The following is a 17,816-nucleotide window of genomic DNA, read 5'->3' as shown; positions in this document are numbered from 1 at the left end:
TAGTTCCACTCAGGACTGATATAGTGTCATTACCATAGCATCCGAGACGATTAGAATTGGCACCAAACATCAACACCATTTGCGTTCTGAATTGTGCAGATCATATTTTCTATTTTCTGCTCATGCTTTGGCATGCTAAAGCTAGAGTGAACAGCACGGTATTGTGGCATTGGAGTGCATTTTTGCAAAGCAGACAAAAGTCAAGATTTTAGGAGAGTCCATTTGTATTGTTAGGTTTGCTTCTGGTATTTGAATTCTCATGGCAGACACTATATATAAAGAAATAAAAAAGAAGACGACAACAGATTTCATTTTAAGTATCCAAGCTGTCATAAATAAGAATTTCTTTTACATGATTAAAAATATCGCAATTTTATTAAATGAAACACTGTTGGATCCACCTTTTCCAAAAAATAAGTGAAACTTTTCAAAACAAATGATTTTGTCCATACTTCGTATGTTGGTCATATCTATCATCATGGGCTCATGGGACTCTCATGGTCCATACCCACCTACTGTTCCACCTCCTTGCTTCTCTTCACCTCAAGTCTTTGAAATGAGTCATTTACAAACTTTGCGTAAAACTCCTATCCCCCTAGTCCATTTTCATCTTTTACTTCCCTTCACTCTACCAAAACTGCTCTTGCAAAGGTCTTCATTATCATCTGGCTTGACACTGGTCAAGGCCCGTACTCCATTCCCAAACTCTGTGATGTTCCTCTTGCTTGGGACATGCAGATTGCATCAGCTTCTGCTCTGTGACACCCACATTACTTCTGTCATCAACATCTTCATCCATCATTCTGATTGCATTGTCTCACACCACATTTTGAACTCTTCTACTTCCTTCCTGTAACCTTCTTCCATCATGTTCAGTTCAAACTTCATCCTCTAAACTTCAAGATTCTTCGGAACTCTCTCCCTACTCTTTTATTAACCCTAGCAGCACCAGTGATGCCAACCTCTGCAACTTTCTTGTTTGATCCTCCCACGAATGCAATTAATTCACAAAAGCTGCCACTATCTCTTTTTTCTAAACCCTTCTGAAGATGCATTTCTGCACAACAACTATAATAAATCAATCAACATACTATGATTCTGCAGAGGGGCAGCTGGGGAAAGGTTATTTTTATTTGCTTAAAATATATACAGAAAAATGTAGACCTATTTATAAAAATATGTCATAGTCATCTTCTCCCTTCTTACGTTGTTTGGCTTTTTGGAATGGAAGCTCTTTGTGCCACAGACCATGGGAGAAATCCCAGTGCCACACAAATCAATAGCAGAACCCTCTCTGATGTCAATAGGCCATCCCAATAGGTCAGAGTCTCCCCCTTGTTTGTAGAGGCCCATCATAATGGGGTCATCATGATCATGATTGGAGCCCCTGGACACTAGTGAAATTTAAATATTAAATAATTATTAGCACACAAAGACAACCTGATTAAAGACATATGACAAAATTTCCAGCACAAACTAGAGTTATTAGATCACTACCTGTAAAACCAGTGTTAATTCAGATAGTCTTTCGGTTAGAAGAGGCAGCCACAGAAGCAGCTCATTTTTTTCCTAAATTCACAGAACATTATTACTCTTTGTTTACAGTTATAAAAACTTTATTCAGAACAATTAACATAATTCACCTATTTACAATAAAATTAGAGTTTTGAAAACTATAAAACATCAAAATACAGAGGAGCATTTACATTTAAATTTTTCAAGCAATTAGGTTAAACAACAGATTAAAAATTGTCAGGTTAAAAGTCTGAGCTCAAAATATTACAGCTACCATTTTTTAAAATTTCTAGTAAACTCTTTTCCTGTCTCCTGGTACCATGTTGGTGCTATCACCCTACATCACCACATTTATATTTTAGAACAAAATTGACATCCCAATGCCTAAAGCATGGATATATTAATATAAGGGGCTGGTTCATTTATTTGTAAATGAAAAACAAAAGTTTAATAGTAAAAAATTTCAGTGAAAACATCAAAACAACAAACAAAATGTTCTAATTACCTAAACATTTGGTGTATCACAATAAAGACTGAGAATTTGTAAGTGACATTAAAAAAGCCGACACCACTGGTTCCTGAAGAGTTTGAGTACTGCAAGGCAGTAACTTCTTATTATGCTTGCACGGGTTATAGAAACAGCACCATGAAATAAGTGGACATCACAATTGTCATCCCTCACCTCCAAACCCAATGACTTGTTTCTATTCTCATGCTAAAACACAGTAGTAAAAGTTTGTATGTGTTTATGGGAAGCTAGAATGGGTGTCTATTAAAAAGTTTTGTAAAATTTAAATTGTAAAGATGTATTTCAATGAAATCCTCATTGGAAAGGTAAGTGGTCATTCTAGAATCATGCATTACTGTGGCAGACATGGGCTGACAAGTCTCAGACAAGAAATACTGCAGCAGGGAAAAATCGAAGTCCATCCTTGACTTGAATGCTTTCAATCCTGCCTGAAATGATGAGCATCACATCTAAATCTTACTTTTTCTTAGAAACACGAATTAAAAGATTTGCTGATGTTCTTGATTTCAGACCCAATGTTACATTTCCTTCAGAAAGACTTCTAACAAGGTTTCTTTGCATATTTGGTTCTTGTTTCCGGCTTCTTGTTCCAATTCCTAATGAAGAAATAGATGTCATGTTAAAAAAAACAAAACCTCTTTCAAAAAGTATGAGCATTATTTCTTTATTTTGTTTCATGTTGGGGGCAACCTGAATCCACTAATGTGGGACTGTGTGTGGATTCTACAGCTTTTTCTACATTTATCAGAGTCTAGCTTTCATTATTAAAAAAAAAAGGCAGTTCTCTTAGGTGAGACGATAATTTGCGCTGAGAAGTTTGTAGTGGAAGATACAGAAACACGACCAATAAAGAGGTATAGGAATCCACTTAACTTTGTGCCTTATTGAAAGGAACTACATAATGTATACATAACATGTAGTTATATTTTTTACATTTTATTCTCCAGTATGCCTAATTACGTACAAATTTGAGTAGGGTGACAAATTTCCCTAACTCAATTTTGAAAAATAAATAAATAAATAAATAAATAATAATAAAAAAATAATAGAATTTACTGTTAGCTATTGAGCACCACCTCATTCTTTCCCTGGAAGCATGGCTTTTTGGAAACAAAACTGCTACTATGGTAAAAGCAGAACTCTTTCTTCTTGCCCCTCTGTGACATGGTATTTAAGTACATGTCATATCTGAAGCATGTGTTACTAACTACCTGAAAGGTAGGCAAACTAATTTGTGTTTATCCCTTTTCTTTTAAAAAAAATCTTTTTGGCATGTCTGATATTTTGCAGTATTAAACTAGGTACACAAATACATGATTCCTTAACAATACGGTTACAGAAATTGGTGTTGGTATCCCTTATTTCCCAACACTGGGTAGAAATAAGTAACATGGAGACAGCACTGTACACAAAAGTACAGAAGCACGTCTGTCTACTATAAACTTTCAAAAAAACCTACAGTATACTATTGCAACTATACTATTGCTAGGTTTTGTCTGTGGGAAAGGGTATGTGACCAGAGCATGCCTTAGAGCAAAAGTCAGCAGAGTAAAATGTAGAGCAGCCTTCAACCTACTCTAAATTGTACAAGAGGATTTTGCCAGCATTGGGAATGACCAAGAATGGTAGAGGAGGGAAGGCATAGCTTTTAAGTGATTTTTGCATCCTTCCCATTCCTGAGCTGTGCTGAATTTAGTTCTGATGTAGTCCACAATCTAGCACAGAGTTTTCCATATAATCTCTTCCCATACATAAAGTTACAGAAAGCATTCAGCTTTTTTTTGTTTAAGTTCTGTATGCACTGTTAAAGAAAGGAACAATACATCACATCTAAAATACTGATTCCCTCTCCAAATGAAAGAGGATAGTAATCCTGGCGTGAGGTTGCTTTCCACAAATAAAAATGAAACTGAAGTCCTGACAAAAATGTACAGCATTATGCAAGATATTACAGAGTATACCGTGTGGGATTATGGTTAAGAGCTGTCCAGAGAGTAAAAATTCCATTTCTTGACAACTTTTGAAATTTGTGGAAGGAAAACCAAATCCGTTGAACATTTTTTTTTTGAAACACAGTTATGTCAATATGTCTGTGTTTGGATTAAAAAAAAAAAAGTCTTTGGAAGTGACCAGAGTGTCTACCCTGAACCTCAGAAACCTTATGTAGAAAACTTCATGAAAATAACTACATTTTGGCTTTGAAAAAGCAACACATTTTATTAAAGAACATTTAGTCAAAAATGTTCTGATCAGCTTTAGTTATGGTTGCTCTATGCGGAATTTTTCATGGAACAGGTGGCCTTCACAAGTTTTTGGAAAGATGAGAGTGAAGGTACTTAGTAAAAATTCATTTGGAGATTGCGACCAAGAGTAAATAGGAGTCTAAAAGGTGTAAAATCAAGAGTGAGCTGAGGTGACAAAGGGACCAGTTAACAGAGAAATGTGTGTGAAACACTGGCTGGGGAGAATGAGATTAGGGAAGATAATTTACTTTTACAATTATTAAGATGTCACAGTTTGACTTTTAAATCTTGCTTTCAGCAGCTGTTCTTTCAAGGCAAAAAGGTTCAAGGGATATTTTCTCAGTGGGAAGGAGGACAGTTAGAATATATGAACCTGGACAGTTCTTTCTAATATAAAATAGACTTAGCTTTGGATGTTTTAGTAAATTTAGAAGCACAAGTAAAAAATCATTAAATTTGAGGCAAATTTTTGCAACAGATTACTTTGGATTAACCCTTGTGTAACACACTGTTCAATGCCAAGAGACTAACAATCATATAAAATACATTAGTATCTACAGTGGGCACTCTGAGAACATAGAGACTAAATGTTAAATTAGAACTAAGAAAGCCACGCATTTTAGGAAAATTGTGGGACAAATGCTCTTCATACATTTTTAATCAGTAATAGAATTTGTTACAACAAAAAGTTTTCTACACCTCAGACAGAAGTTTCTTGCAAGCCACTATTATGATCACCTTTTACAGAATGTTTTGGGACACCACCCACAGTATTGTAAACAATTTGTTAGAGACTAAAGAATCCTTAAATATTGCTTGCAAATTTCATCTTCTCAACTTCACTGCTGCGTTTTCCCAAATGGTATAAAAAATGTACCTAATAAATCTCTTGTTGGAAAAGTAATCATGCTGTGTTAAAAGATGAAGCAAGCATTCAAGAAAGGTTTGGCAAAATGCTTAATAGATTAATTTATTTCTCAAGCAGATATGGAAATTCCATAGTAGGCACTTAAGTTTGATGCTTGTCAATGGGACTGTGCCAGATCAAACCTGCTACTAGTGAAGAGTACGTTTTTAGAGTGATTAAAATCATTAAAGTACCTGTAAAGATTATGTTTTTATCATTTAAAGTTGTTATAAACTTGGAATGCTGGGACCATGTTTAATCAAGACCCAATAATTGACTAAACCTATTCCAAGTTGGGTCGTTGTTTTTTTTTTTTTCTGTGTTTGTGTTTTAAATGAATGGACATACCATATTCAGCAACAGCTTAGCTGACTGATCACAGCAGCAAACCATGAAAATGAGAAACTGTAAATGTCTAAATTTAATCTTGGACCCCCTAAACAACCAGCCATGGCCACAAATTCCAGTTTAATATAATAAGTTATAGTTTTGGCACTTACCTGCTTTTTTGGGCGCTCTTAAAGGTTTATGACTTAACAAGATATCCTGTCGAATACGCTTTGCGGACACAGGATTTTGCAGGCTATTTAATCCACTGTTTGGCACAGAACTTGGAAAAAAAGACAAATAAAATTTACTTTTAGTGAAGAGATGTTAAACCCACTCACTGTACCTTGGTATTTCAGGACATGCAGTCTGAAAATATATTAGACAGTATCACCTAGTATTATTGAGTCTTACTAAAAAAATGCAACAGAATAAACTCAATTTTCTTTCTGGTGGCTGTCTTCAGATTTCATTTCAAACAGTTTTCTTTTAAAGCTTTGTAGTACAATCTTGTAGGAATGTATTAATTGTGAAAATAAAAAAAAACAAAGCATATCATTTCATGAAACAATGTAGTCCAAAATTCCATTGATATTTGGGAAGCAACGAGGATGCTAATTGGATGGTCACAATTAAGAACATAAAACGTACTAAACAAAAAACAGATGTAACGTATAAAAAGTTCTTGAAAGGGTCAAGCTGTGTATATTGCTTCAGTCAATTTTTTAGTTACTACAATAATTCTCCCTCTGCCTCCGTATAGTGGAGGTGGATGGGTGGAGGGAGACAATTATTTCACAGCTAAGCTTTAAGAAGGTGGTTGAAGTTGATAGTTTACTAAAAGAAAAAAAAACGGTTACCTACCTTTTAGTAACTGTTGTTCTTCGAGATGTATCATGTCCATTCAAAGTAGGTATGCGCGTGCCGCGTGCACACCAGCCGGAAGATTTTCCCCTAACAGCGCCCGTAGGGTCGGCCCTGGTCCCCCTTGGAGTGGCGCCACTATGGTGCCCTATAAAGGGGCACGCCGACCCTCCACCCCCTCAGTTCCTTCTTGCCGGCACTCCGACAGACAGGCAGGAGGGTGGCTATTGGAATGGATATCAACAACACATCTCAAAGAACAACAGTTACTAAAAGGTGGGTAACCGTTTTTTCTTCTTCGAGTGGTTGTTCATGTCCATTCAAAAGTCACAAGCCTAACCTTAGGTGGTGGGGTCAGAGGTCACTTCCAACTGAAGCACTGCACGACCGAAGGCGGCATCATCCCTAGCCTGGTGGGTGATGGCATAGTGTGATGTGAACGTGTGAATGGAGGAACACGTGGCAGCTCTACAAATCTCCTGAGTCGGGATCAGAGCCAGGAATGCCGTGGAGGACACCTGTGCCCTGGTAGAGTGGGCCGTAATCGGAGGAATAGGGGGTTTGGCTATACGATAGCACTCTCGTATGCAGGCTGCGATCCATGAAGAGATCCTCTGAGAGGAGACTGGGAGCCCCTTCATTTTATCTGCCACCGCGATGAAGAGCTGGGTCGACCGTCTAAATGGCTTTGTCCGTTCAACATAAAAGGCTAGGGCCCTGCGGACATCCAGGGAATGCAGCCTCCGCTCCTTACCGGAAGAGTGTGGCTTTGGATAAAATATTGGTAGGAAGATATCTTGTCTCATGTGGAATTGGGAGACGACCTTGGAAAGGAAAGCCGGGTGAGGTCTAAGTTGGACCTTGTCCTTACAGAAGACAGTGTATGGGGGTTCAGATGTCAGTGCCCTGAGCTCTGATACCCTCCTGGCCGAGGTGATCACTACAAGAAAAGCGACCTTGTATGACAAGTACAGCAGAGAGCATGAAGCCAGAGGCTCAAAGGGAGGAACTGTGAGGGCAGAGAGGACCAGATTTAGGTCCCAGGTAGGAGCTGGACGACGGACATGCAGGAATAGCCAGTCCATGCCCTTAAGGAAACGACTAATCAGTGGGTTTGCGAACACAGAGGTGCCCCCTTCTCCTGGGTGGAAAGCCAAGATGGCCGCTAAGTGAACTCGAAACGAGGAGAGGGAAAGGCCCAACTGTCTCAGGTGGAGCAGATAGTCTAAGATAATGGGAATCGGGGCCCGCAATGGTTCCTGCCCTCGCTGACCAGACCAGATGGAGAAGCGTTTCCATTTGGCCAGGCAGTGGCCCTGGTCGAGGGTTTTCTGTTACCAAGCAGCACTTGCCTGACCTGTTGGGAACATTGCATCTCCATCGGGTTCAACCATGGAGCAACGAGGCTGTGAGGTGGAGAGATTGCAAGTTCGGGTGGCGGAGGCAACCCTGGTCCTGCGTGATCAGGTCTGGCAGCAGGGGCAGCATCGGGGTGCTCGGGTGGAGATGTGCAGAAGCGACGTGTACCAATGTTGGTGCGGCTACGCTGGTGCTATCAGGATTACATGGGCGTGATCCCTGCGAATCTCGAGAATTCCCCAGTGTATCAAGGGAAATGGAGGAAAGGCGTAGAGCAGCCCTTCCTTCCACGACAGGAGGAAGGTGTCCAACAGAGACCCCGGGCTGTGGCCCCGGAGGGAGCAAAACCGCCGACACTTCCTGTTTTCCTTTGAAGCAAACAGGTCTAACTGAGGATGACCCCAGAACCGGAAGATTGAGCGCACTACGTCCCGACGAAGGGACCACTCGTGGCCCCGGAAAGAGCGGCTGAGAGTGTCCGCCAGGCCGTTCTGTTCCCGTCAGGTGGGTAGCATTCTGAACATAAAAGTCCCACAGTGCGAGGGCTTCCCTGCCCAGGGGAGAGGAGCGTGCACCCCCGTTTGTTGATATAGAAGGACCGCTGACGTGTTGTCCGTGAGGACTGAGACACATCTGCAAGCCAGGTGGGACTGGAGGGTAAGACAAGCCAGGAGAACAGCTCTCGGCTCCCTGACGTTGATATGTAACTTGAGGTCCTCCTGCGACCACAAGCCCTGTGTCCTGAGATCCCCCAAGTGCGCTCCCCATCCCCGATCCGAGGCATCTGTCTCAGGGAGAGGGAGGGTTGAGGGGTGGTGAAGGGAACACCCAAGCACACCTTCTGTGGGTCGAGCCACTATTAGAGTGAGCTCAGCACCACCTGGGGAAGAGTCACCACTGAGTCCAGGGGATCCTGGCCGGGCGGTATACCGTCGCTAGCCAGGATTGTAGTGGGTGGAGCCGGAGTCTGGCATGGCTCACCACATAGGTGCACGCTGCCATGTGGCTCAACAGCTTGAGGCAGTTTCTTGCCATGGTGGTCGGGGCACGGTGCAGACCGAGAATGATCTCTGACATGGACCGGAACCTGGACTCCGGAAGATATGCTCTGGCGTGTGTTGAGTCCAGAACCGCCCCTATAAATTCTATCCTTTGGGTAGGAGACAGGGTGGACTTGGCCTCGATTAAGAGAAGGCTGAGCTGGAGGAAGGTCTGCCTGATGAAAAGCACCTGAGCTTCCACCTGCTCCTTGGAGCGGCCCTTTATAAGCCAATCGTCCAAGTAGAGGAATACCTGGATACCCCGTTTGCGCAGAAAGGCCGCCACGACCGCCATGAACTTTGTGAAGACCCTGAGTACCGCCAATAGGCCGAACGGGAGCACCGTGAACTGCAGATGGGCGTTGGCCACGACAAACCTGAGGTACCGACGGTGTTGGGGGATTATGGCAATATGCAAGTATGTGTCCTTTAAGTCGAGGGCGGCATACCAATCACCTGGATCCAAGGAGGGAATGATCGAAGACAGGGAGACCATGTGGAACCTGAGCTTTATCACAAACTTATTCAGCCGCTGCAAGTCCAGGATGGGTCTGAGGCCCCCTTTTGCCTTCGGTATTAGAAAATACCGGGAGTAGAAGCCTCTGCCCCTGAGCTCCTGAGAAACTTCCTTCACCACCTCCGCTGTGAGGAGGGACCGCACTTCCTAAATTAGAAGTTGCTCGTGAGGGGGTCCCTGAAGAGGGACGGGGAGGGGGGCTGATGGGACAGGAGGGAGAAGAACTGGATAGAATATCCCCTCTCTACCGTGCGAGGCACCCAACTGTCTGATGTGATTTGGGACCAGGCATGATAGAAGGGGGACAGACGTGACCCAAAGGTAGGGAAAGAAGGATCTGGAGTCCTGATCGGTAGGCCGTCCTCGACCATACCATCAAATAGGGGGCCTAGGACCTGACGATGGTCCGGTTGGCCAGATGCCTGGCCAGAGGGTGGTCCTGGCGGCGCCTCCGCCCGTTCCTACCCCATCTGCACCCAACCTCTGGACGATTCTGAGGCTGGTAAGGGCGTGGGGCCGCTTGTGGCCTAAACTGCCTACGTTGGGTTGCCGGGGTATGCAGGCCCAGCAAGCGAAGCGTAGCCCTCGAGTCCTTTAGACTATGCAGACGCTTATCTGTTTTGTCCGAAAACAGCGTCCGTCCTTCGAAAGGGAGGTCCTGGATAGTCTGCTGGACCTCATAGGGGAGGCCTGAGACCTGGAGCCAGGCTCCCTGCCTCATGACCAGACCTGTTGCCATGGAGTGTGAGGCTGAGCCCGCTGCATCTAGGGCAGCCTGAAGGGAGACTCGGGAGATTAGCTTTCCCTCTTCCACCAAGGCTGAAAACTCTGCCCTCGAGTCCTGGGGAAGGAGCTCGGCAAACTTCGACATGGTCAAACATGTGTTATGACCATATCGGCTTACGACAGCCTGTTGGTTGGCTATTCGTAGTTGAAGGCCTGCTGTGGACTACACCTTTCTACCAAAGAGGTCAAGCCTTTTGGCGTCTTGCTCTTTGGCGTTGACCCTTGAAACCCTTGACGCTCCCTTTGGTTGGCCACGTCTACCACCAGGGAGTCCGGGGAAGGGTGGGTGTACAAATGCTCATGCCCCATCAAGAGCACAAAATAACGCCTCTCTGTTTTCTTGGCAGTAGGGACCAACGAGGCTGGCATTTGCCATAAGGTGCGGGACGTGTCCTCTATGGTCTTGATCAACGGTAGGGCCACCCTGGATGGTCCCGATGGAGCCAGGATGTCCACAACCGGATCTACTTCCACCTCAATTTCCTCAGCCTGGATTGTGAGGCTCTGAGCTGCTCGCCTGAGCAGTTGCTGAAGGATCCTTGTGTCTTCCAGGGCCGGTGCCGTGGCCGTGCCCATGACCGCCTCATTCGGGGAAGAAGAGGAGGAAATCACTTGGATTGGCCTATCTTCCGGCGCTTCCAGCCCCTCGGGGTCCGGTGGCACACGGTGCCGGGGTTGCCAATGAACAGCTTGGCGAGTCTGGCGGCACTTGCTGAGCACGAACCGTGGTCGCCGCCGGTGCCGATGCCTGGCTACGGGGTGCTGAACTCAGATGAGGCACACCCCTGCCTGGCGACGGTGCCAGTGGAGGAGGCAACTGCGCCGGGGCCATTGATGCCAAGGAGACCGAGGCCAACCTGGGGCGAGGACCAAATGCCTGGCCCATCGACTGGTAGTAGGCCCAGGGGGTCCAAAACGGCCACTGAGAGGGCGGTTGCCATTGCTGCTGCCACTGTGGTGGGTGCCGCTGGTGGCTCACCCCTGAAGTCGGTTCATCTGCTCCACGATCGGCCGGAGCAATAGGAGTCTGACTCTGAGTCTGAGGTCTCTGACTAAGAGGACCTGGGGGGAGTGGTCATCGCCAGGGAGTGGCGCGGAGGAGGGGAGCTGTCTCTCTGGTCTGGTGCGGCCTGGGTGGTGCGGAACGGAGAGGGAGGCGACAGCATGGCCGGCTTGCCCCTAGACTGTACTGGGGGATGAGCTATGGTCGGCAACTCCCTGCCACGATGCAGGAAGGCTGGAACCAGGAGTCTCAGCAGGTCTGAGGCGGCCTAGAATGCCTCCAGCGTTGAGGGGGGACGCACGTCTCTGCTAAGGCCTGGGGATGATGGGCACTCTGGACTCGACCTCCTTCTCTCCGGTGCAGGAGTCGACGGAACAGCCGGGGGCGGTAGCCCAGCCTGTCCACTTGTACCAGCGGACGGCGTCGGCCTGTGGAGGTCCTGGCGGGGCGATCGCTCCCTCACCGACCTCTTCTTTTTAGCAAGCACCGGGGAGGGCAAGCGGTGCCGCACTGAGGCCAACTTTTTATGACCCGACTCCCTTCGGTGCCGGGTTTTAGAGGATTTGGGCTGGGACCTAAGTCCTGATGCCAGTGCCGGGGTGCTCCGCACCGACGATGACGTGCTGGGCACCGCGTTGGCCAGCTTTGGATCCGAAGGCGGCTGCAAGGCAGCCTCCATCAGAAGAAGTCTAAGTCTTTGTGCTTTGTCTTTGAGAATTTTGGGATGGAAGCCCCTGCAAATAGGGCACTGGTCCCTTTGGTGGGTCTCCCCGAGGCACCACAGACAAGCGGAGTGCGCGTCACTCTTTGGCATGAACTTTCCGCAGTTCTTGCAGAGTTTAAACCCAGGAGACCTGGCCATGCACCGGCGGGGCGACCAGTAGGTGGTGGGGGGAACCCCCAACAGCAAAGAACTATGTACAACTAATCTAGATTAACTAACTCTATACATGAACTATATACGCAAGGTTTATGGACACTGCCAAACTTGCTATCAGCAAGCGAAGTTCCAGCTAGCCGTCACCGGAGGTAAGAAGGAAATGAGGGGGTGGAGGGTCGGCGGGCCCCTTTATAGGGTGCCATAGTGGCGCCACTCCAGGGGGCGCCAGGGCCAACCCTATTGGCGCTGCTAGGGGAAACTCTTCTGGCTGGCGTGCACGCGGTGCGCACACATCTACTTTCAATGGACGTGAACAACCACTCGAAGAAGAACTAGTATTTTATAGTATTTCAACTAATGGAATTAAAACATGACAATGAACTACAATGAACATGAAGTTGTCAGTGACACCACACTCCTACCACTATTGTCCCACCCACCCTTCATGACCTGATTGTGGAAGACAACTTTGAAATCAAGAGAGAGTAAGTTTTAAAATATAAACCACACCTACATTTCTACATGTTTTCTTGTTTCTCTAACAGATAGATAGCACTATCCTTCATACTTTAAAGACTGTTTTGTTAAAAAGCTTGTGTTCTACTCAAATACACAGGAAACAGGAAAACTGATTAAGGCTAGGACCAGCTTCCTGTTACTGCTGGGGCCCCTTTATCTCTGAAGCCTGGCTCCTGGGAAGATGATCCACACTCAGTGGGGGCATGTGAGTAGCCTTTAGCAAGGGACCCATCCTCCTTGTTCCCCATGTTACTAATGACTGGCTTCCAGTCACTGACCTGGGAACTAGGGTTACTGGTTACTATGTTTAGTGTGTGTGTGTGTGGGGGGTGGGGGGTAGAGGGGAAGGATGGTTGAGATTTAGACTTTGTACTTCAATGCTGGATTGGGAGGGATATATTTGGTGCAGAGAGGGCATGCGGGGGGGGGGGGGAAGAGGAGGAAAATATAAGGAATGCTATCTCTCTTCCTTCTCCATAAACAAGAATATGGTTCCCTTCTCTCTCTCCCCCACCCATAGATAGATAAGAGAGGGTGAAATGTGTCTCATCTGCTTTTAGGAATTAGTGTGTCATTTGTGGTCAGACAGCACAATTTTAGGGAGAAAGAAGAGAGTACTACTGAGTGAGCAAGTCCTGAGGTTTCCTCTAAAGTTATCCTGGTTTGGAAAGCAGGAAAAAAAGTGTGTATGAAGTGGGGGTGGGGATAGTGAAGCAACTGTTTTGGAGAGGCAATAAGGCTGTATGACTTTAACGGTTCAAACGGAAGACATTGGAATGCTTCAATTTTAGAAGAGTTTCTCCTGTTACATAATATTTGCGTCTAATCAGGCAAAAGAAAGTCTCAGAAACAAAAAAGGTAATTATGTACATTTCTAGGATTAACCTCTTAACCTTAGGAATTAGTGAGTGATTTTGTAGCAAACTTAACTGAGGCGTTTCATGTTCTCTGAGAAATGTAGTTATTTTTCCTTAGAATGCTGTGCACTGCTTTGACAAAATGTCACAGGCATCTGGATTGTTTAGCTCAACTCATAATTATTTGAGAATACGTGGAAACACAAAAGATACCTCTCCCAGCCCAGAAAGCAACAAAACAAAACACTTCTTTTTACATTTAAATTGATGTCAACCAAAGCACGAGCATGGAGCTTCTTCACTTCTTGGAAGTTCAATACACTCATTCATTCCAGGAAGAATAGACTTGTTTTGAAAAAGGTACCAGAACAGTGACACAGCCTGTGCTGCATTTCTGAAACCGGTACCTTTGCTAAATTAGGAATAACTGAAGATTTGTTGGGTTTTTTAAAAAATGATTACACTCATAAAATTAGGGTTGCATTTCTCACTCATATATATCAAAGCATATCTGAGTGAGAAATGCAACCTTAATTGTGTGTGTGTGTGTGTGTGTGTGTGTGTGTGTGTGTGTGTGTGTGTGTGTGTGTGTGTATATTTTATATATCTATCTATCTACAGCTATAAACAACCAAAAAAACCAAACTTGAAACCTGATATCAGGATTCATGACTTATCCAGAAGCATTTTATGGATACAGCCTTGATTCCTAAATTAAAAAATAACTTATGCTGGAATGTATTACTGACTGCATCAACCAATGCCAATCTATAACTGCAACTTAGTTAAAGGGATTCTATTTTTTTGTTTTTAATTAAAAACGAAATTTTCTGCTAAAGGACCTTTGAATAGCATCTCCTGAAATAAAAAAAACTCTTAAAAACTTGTGTGGTGTTAAAGGGATATTTCTACTGCCCTCATGTTCATTCAGAAGTGATTTTTTACAGGCCACCCTTTATCCGTCATGCCCTTCCCTTGCATAGAAAAGACGGTTACTCACCTTTGTAACTGTTGTTCTTCGAGATGTGTTGCTCATATCCATTCCAGTTAGGTGTGCACGCGCCGTGTGCACGTTCGTCGGAAGATTTTTACCCTAGTAACACTCGGTGGGTTGGCTGGGCGCCCCCTGGAGTGGTGCCACCATGGCGCCGGATACATACCCCTGCCCAACCGCCCCTCAGTTCCTTCTTGGCGGCTACTCCGACAGTGGGGAAGGAGGGCGGGTTTGGAATGAATATGAGCAACACATCTCGAAGAACAACAGTTACAAAGGTGAGTAACCGTCTTTTCTTCTTCGAGTGCTTGCTCATATCCATTCCAGTTCGGTGATTCCCAAGCCTTACCTAGGCGGTAGGGTCGGAGTGAGATGTGGCAGAATGCAAAACTGCTGCGCCAAAGGCTGCATCATCTCTTGACTGTTGAACCAGAGCATAATGCGAAGCAAAGGTGTGGACCAAGGACCAGGTAGCTGCACGACATATCTCCTGGATAGGTACAAGAGCCAGGAAAGCGACAGATGAAGCCTGAGCCCTGGTAGAATGCGCAGTGATGTGGCTTGGGGAAATATGAGCCAAATCATAACAAATGCGGATGCATGCTGTCACCCAAGATGATCCTCTGAGAGGAAACAGGTAGGCCTTTCATTCGGTCTGCTACCGTGACAAAGAGTTGGGGCGTTTTACGAAACAGTTTTGTCCGCTCAGTATAAAATACAAGCACTCTACTGATGTCCAGGGAGTGCAATTGTTGCTCTCATTGCATTGAGTGTGGCTTCAGGAAGAAGACCGGGAGAAAGATGTCCTGGTTAACATGAAAGGCTGAAGCCACCTTAGGGAGGAAAGCCGGGTGTGGTCGCAACTGCACCTTGTCTTTGTGGAACACAGTGTACGGCGGATCCACAGTAAGAGCCCTAAGCTCGGAGACTCGTCTGGCTGATGTAATGGCTACAAGGAAAGCTGTCTTCCAAGACAGGTATAGTAGCGAGCAGGTTTCTAATGGCTTGAATGGGGGAGATATAAGTCTGGTTAAAACCAGGTTGAGGTCCCAGGTCGGGGCTGGGTGGTGTACTTGAGGGTATAAGCGCTCCAAGCCCTTGAGGAACCTCGAAACCATACAGTGTGAGAACGTGGAACGACCACCTTCGCCTAGGTGGAAGGTAGAGATGACTGCCAAGTGTACCCTCAGTGATGATACTGCTAGGCTCTGCTGTTTGAGAGACCAGAGGTAGTCCAAAATAGAGGGGATCGAGACCTCAGTGGGAGTAAGATAAAGCGTACCGCACCAGCAGGAGAAACGCTTCCACTTGATCAGGTGCGTTGACCAGGTGGAAGGTTTCCTGCTACCCAGGAGAACATGTTGTACTGATTCAGAGCAACGTAACTCTGACTGGTTTAGCCATGCAGCAGCCACGCTGTGAGGTGAAGAGCCTGCAGGTCTGGGTGGCGAAGCCTGCCGTGGTCCTGAGTTATGAGGTCTGGGTGCAGTGGCAGGGTAATTGGGTTGGCTATCGACAGGTAGAGCAACGTGGTTACCAGTGCTGCCTGGGCCACGCTAGAGTGATCATGATGATGCGCGCTCTATCCCTGCGGAGTTTCAGCAGGACCTTGTGAATCAGCAGGAACGGTGGGAAGGCATAATGGAGCTGGCTCTTCCATGGCATCAGGAAAGCGTCCGAGATCGATCCCGGGGAGAGACCTTGGAAGGAGCAGAACATCTGGCATTTCCTGTTCTCGCAGGAAGCGAACAGGTCTATGTGGGGAAATGCCCACTTCTGGAAAACAGAATGCATAACGTCCGGGCAGATCGACCACTTGTGAGACAGGAAAGACCTGCTGAGTCGATCCACCAGGGTGTTCCGAATGCCTGGGAGAAAGGACGCTACCAGATCTATCGAGTGGGCTATGCAAAAGTCCCAGAATTAGATGGCCTCCTGACAAAGGGAGGAGGACCGTGTCCCTCCCTGTTTGTTTATGTAGTACATGGCCGTTGTGTTGTTTGTAAACACTGAGACACAACGGCTCGCAACTGTTGTTGGAACGCCTGGCATGCCAGGCGGACTGCTCTCAGTTCTCAGACACTTATGTGTAATGCCAGCTCCTGAGAAGACCAAAGGTCTTGAGTATGAAGGTGACCGAGGTGAGCACCCCAGCCGAGAGATGACGCATCTGTCATCAGGGACATTGAGGGTTGGGGCAGATGGAACGGCATCCCTGCACACACCAAGGAGAGAGTTAGCCACCATTCTAGGGAGCCTAGGGTGCTCGGGGGAATGGTGACTATTGTGCCTATTGGGTCCCTGCCCGGGCGGTATACCAAGCTGAGCCAAACAGAGAGGACGGAGGCAGAGCCTGGCGTGTTTGGTTACCAACGTGCAGGAAGCCATGTGACCCAGGAGACCGAGACAGGTGCGAGCCGAGGCCGTCGGGAAATTCTGTAGACCTCGGATGATTGTTGCCATCGTCTGAAACCACGGCTGTGGTAAGCAGGCTGTGGCTAGATTGGAGTCCAAGATAGCTCCTATGAAGTCTAACCTCTGTGTGGGAATCAAAGTGGATTTTTCTCTATTGATCATCAGGCCTAGACATGACAATAGGTCTTTGATGATGCCCACATGCTGAGTGACGTGTGTCTCAGATGAGCCAATCGTCCAGATATGGAAAAACGTGTATCCGACGTTGGCGGAAGTAGGTAGCGACTATGGCCATACACTTTGTAAACACCCTTGGGGCTGCAGAAAGGCCAAACGGCAGGACTGTAAACTGGAAGTGCTGACGGTTGGCTACAAAGCAGAGGTATCTCCTGTGTGGAGGAAAGATGGCGATGTGAAAGTACGCGTCCTTCATAGCGAGGGCGGCATACCAGTCTCCAGGATCCAAGGACAGGATCATGGTCCCCAGGGATACCATGTGGAACTTCAACCTTATCATAAATTGGTTAAGTCCTCGTAGGTCTAGGATAGGTCTGAGACCTCCCTTCGATTTGGGGATTAGAAAATAACGGGAGTAAAACCCCTTGCCCCTTTTGTCCATCGGTACCACCTTTATAGCTCCTACGGCGAGGAGCATCTGCACCTCTTGTAAGAGGAATTGCTCGTGAGAGGGGTCCCTGAAGAGGGACAGTGTTGGAGGGCGGGGCTGAAATAAATTGGAGGTGGTACCCATACTCCACCGTGCGTAGGACCCAGCAATCTGAAGTTAACTGGGACCACGCCAGGAGGAAGTAGGAGAGACGGTTGTCTGCGACCACCTCGTCTGCGCTGTCTGCTAAAGTCCTGTCTTTGTCTAGGCACAGAGTATGGGCGGTGAGGTTGGGGACGGAAAGGCCAGCGTTGGGTCACCGGTGTATGCATGCCAAGAGAGCGCATTATGACCCTGTTGTCCTTCAGGCTTTGCAGCCTGGGGTCAGTCTTTTCCGAGAAGAGGCTTTTACCATCAAATGGTAAGTCCTGAATGGTATACTGCTGCTCTGGTG

The 17,816-nt window shown here is 46.2% G+C and overlaps 1 protein-coding gene across 1 annotated transcript in view; it reads right to left on the bottom strand.

The window, feature by feature from the left end:
- Positions 1-1,691: 1,691 nt before the first annotated feature.
- The window catches only part of KIF18A (kinesin family member 18A), a 137,476-nt gene continuing 121,351 nt past the window's right edge, over positions 1,692-17,816 (bottom strand). The window contains exons 16-17 of the mRNA XM_050955287.1: positions 5,695-5,804; positions 1,692-2,640 (exon numbers count right to left, since the gene is read on the bottom strand). Coding sequence (XP_050811244.1) covers positions 2,501-2,640; positions 5,695-5,804 — 250 coding nt within the window. The 3' untranslated portion in view covers positions 1,692-2,500. The remainder of the gene's footprint in view (positions 2,641-5,694; positions 5,805-17,816) is intronic.

This window comes from Gopherus flavomarginatus, chromosome 5, assembly GCF_025201925.1.
Source record: "Gopherus flavomarginatus isolate rGopFla2 chromosome 5, rGopFla2.mat.asm, whole genome shotgun sequence".
Lineage (NCBI taxonomy): Eukaryota > Metazoa > Chordata > Testudines > Testudinidae > Gopherus > Gopherus flavomarginatus.
The sequence above is the reverse complement of the archived record's forward strand: the minus strand, read 5'-3'. Positions and strand labels throughout refer to the sequence as shown.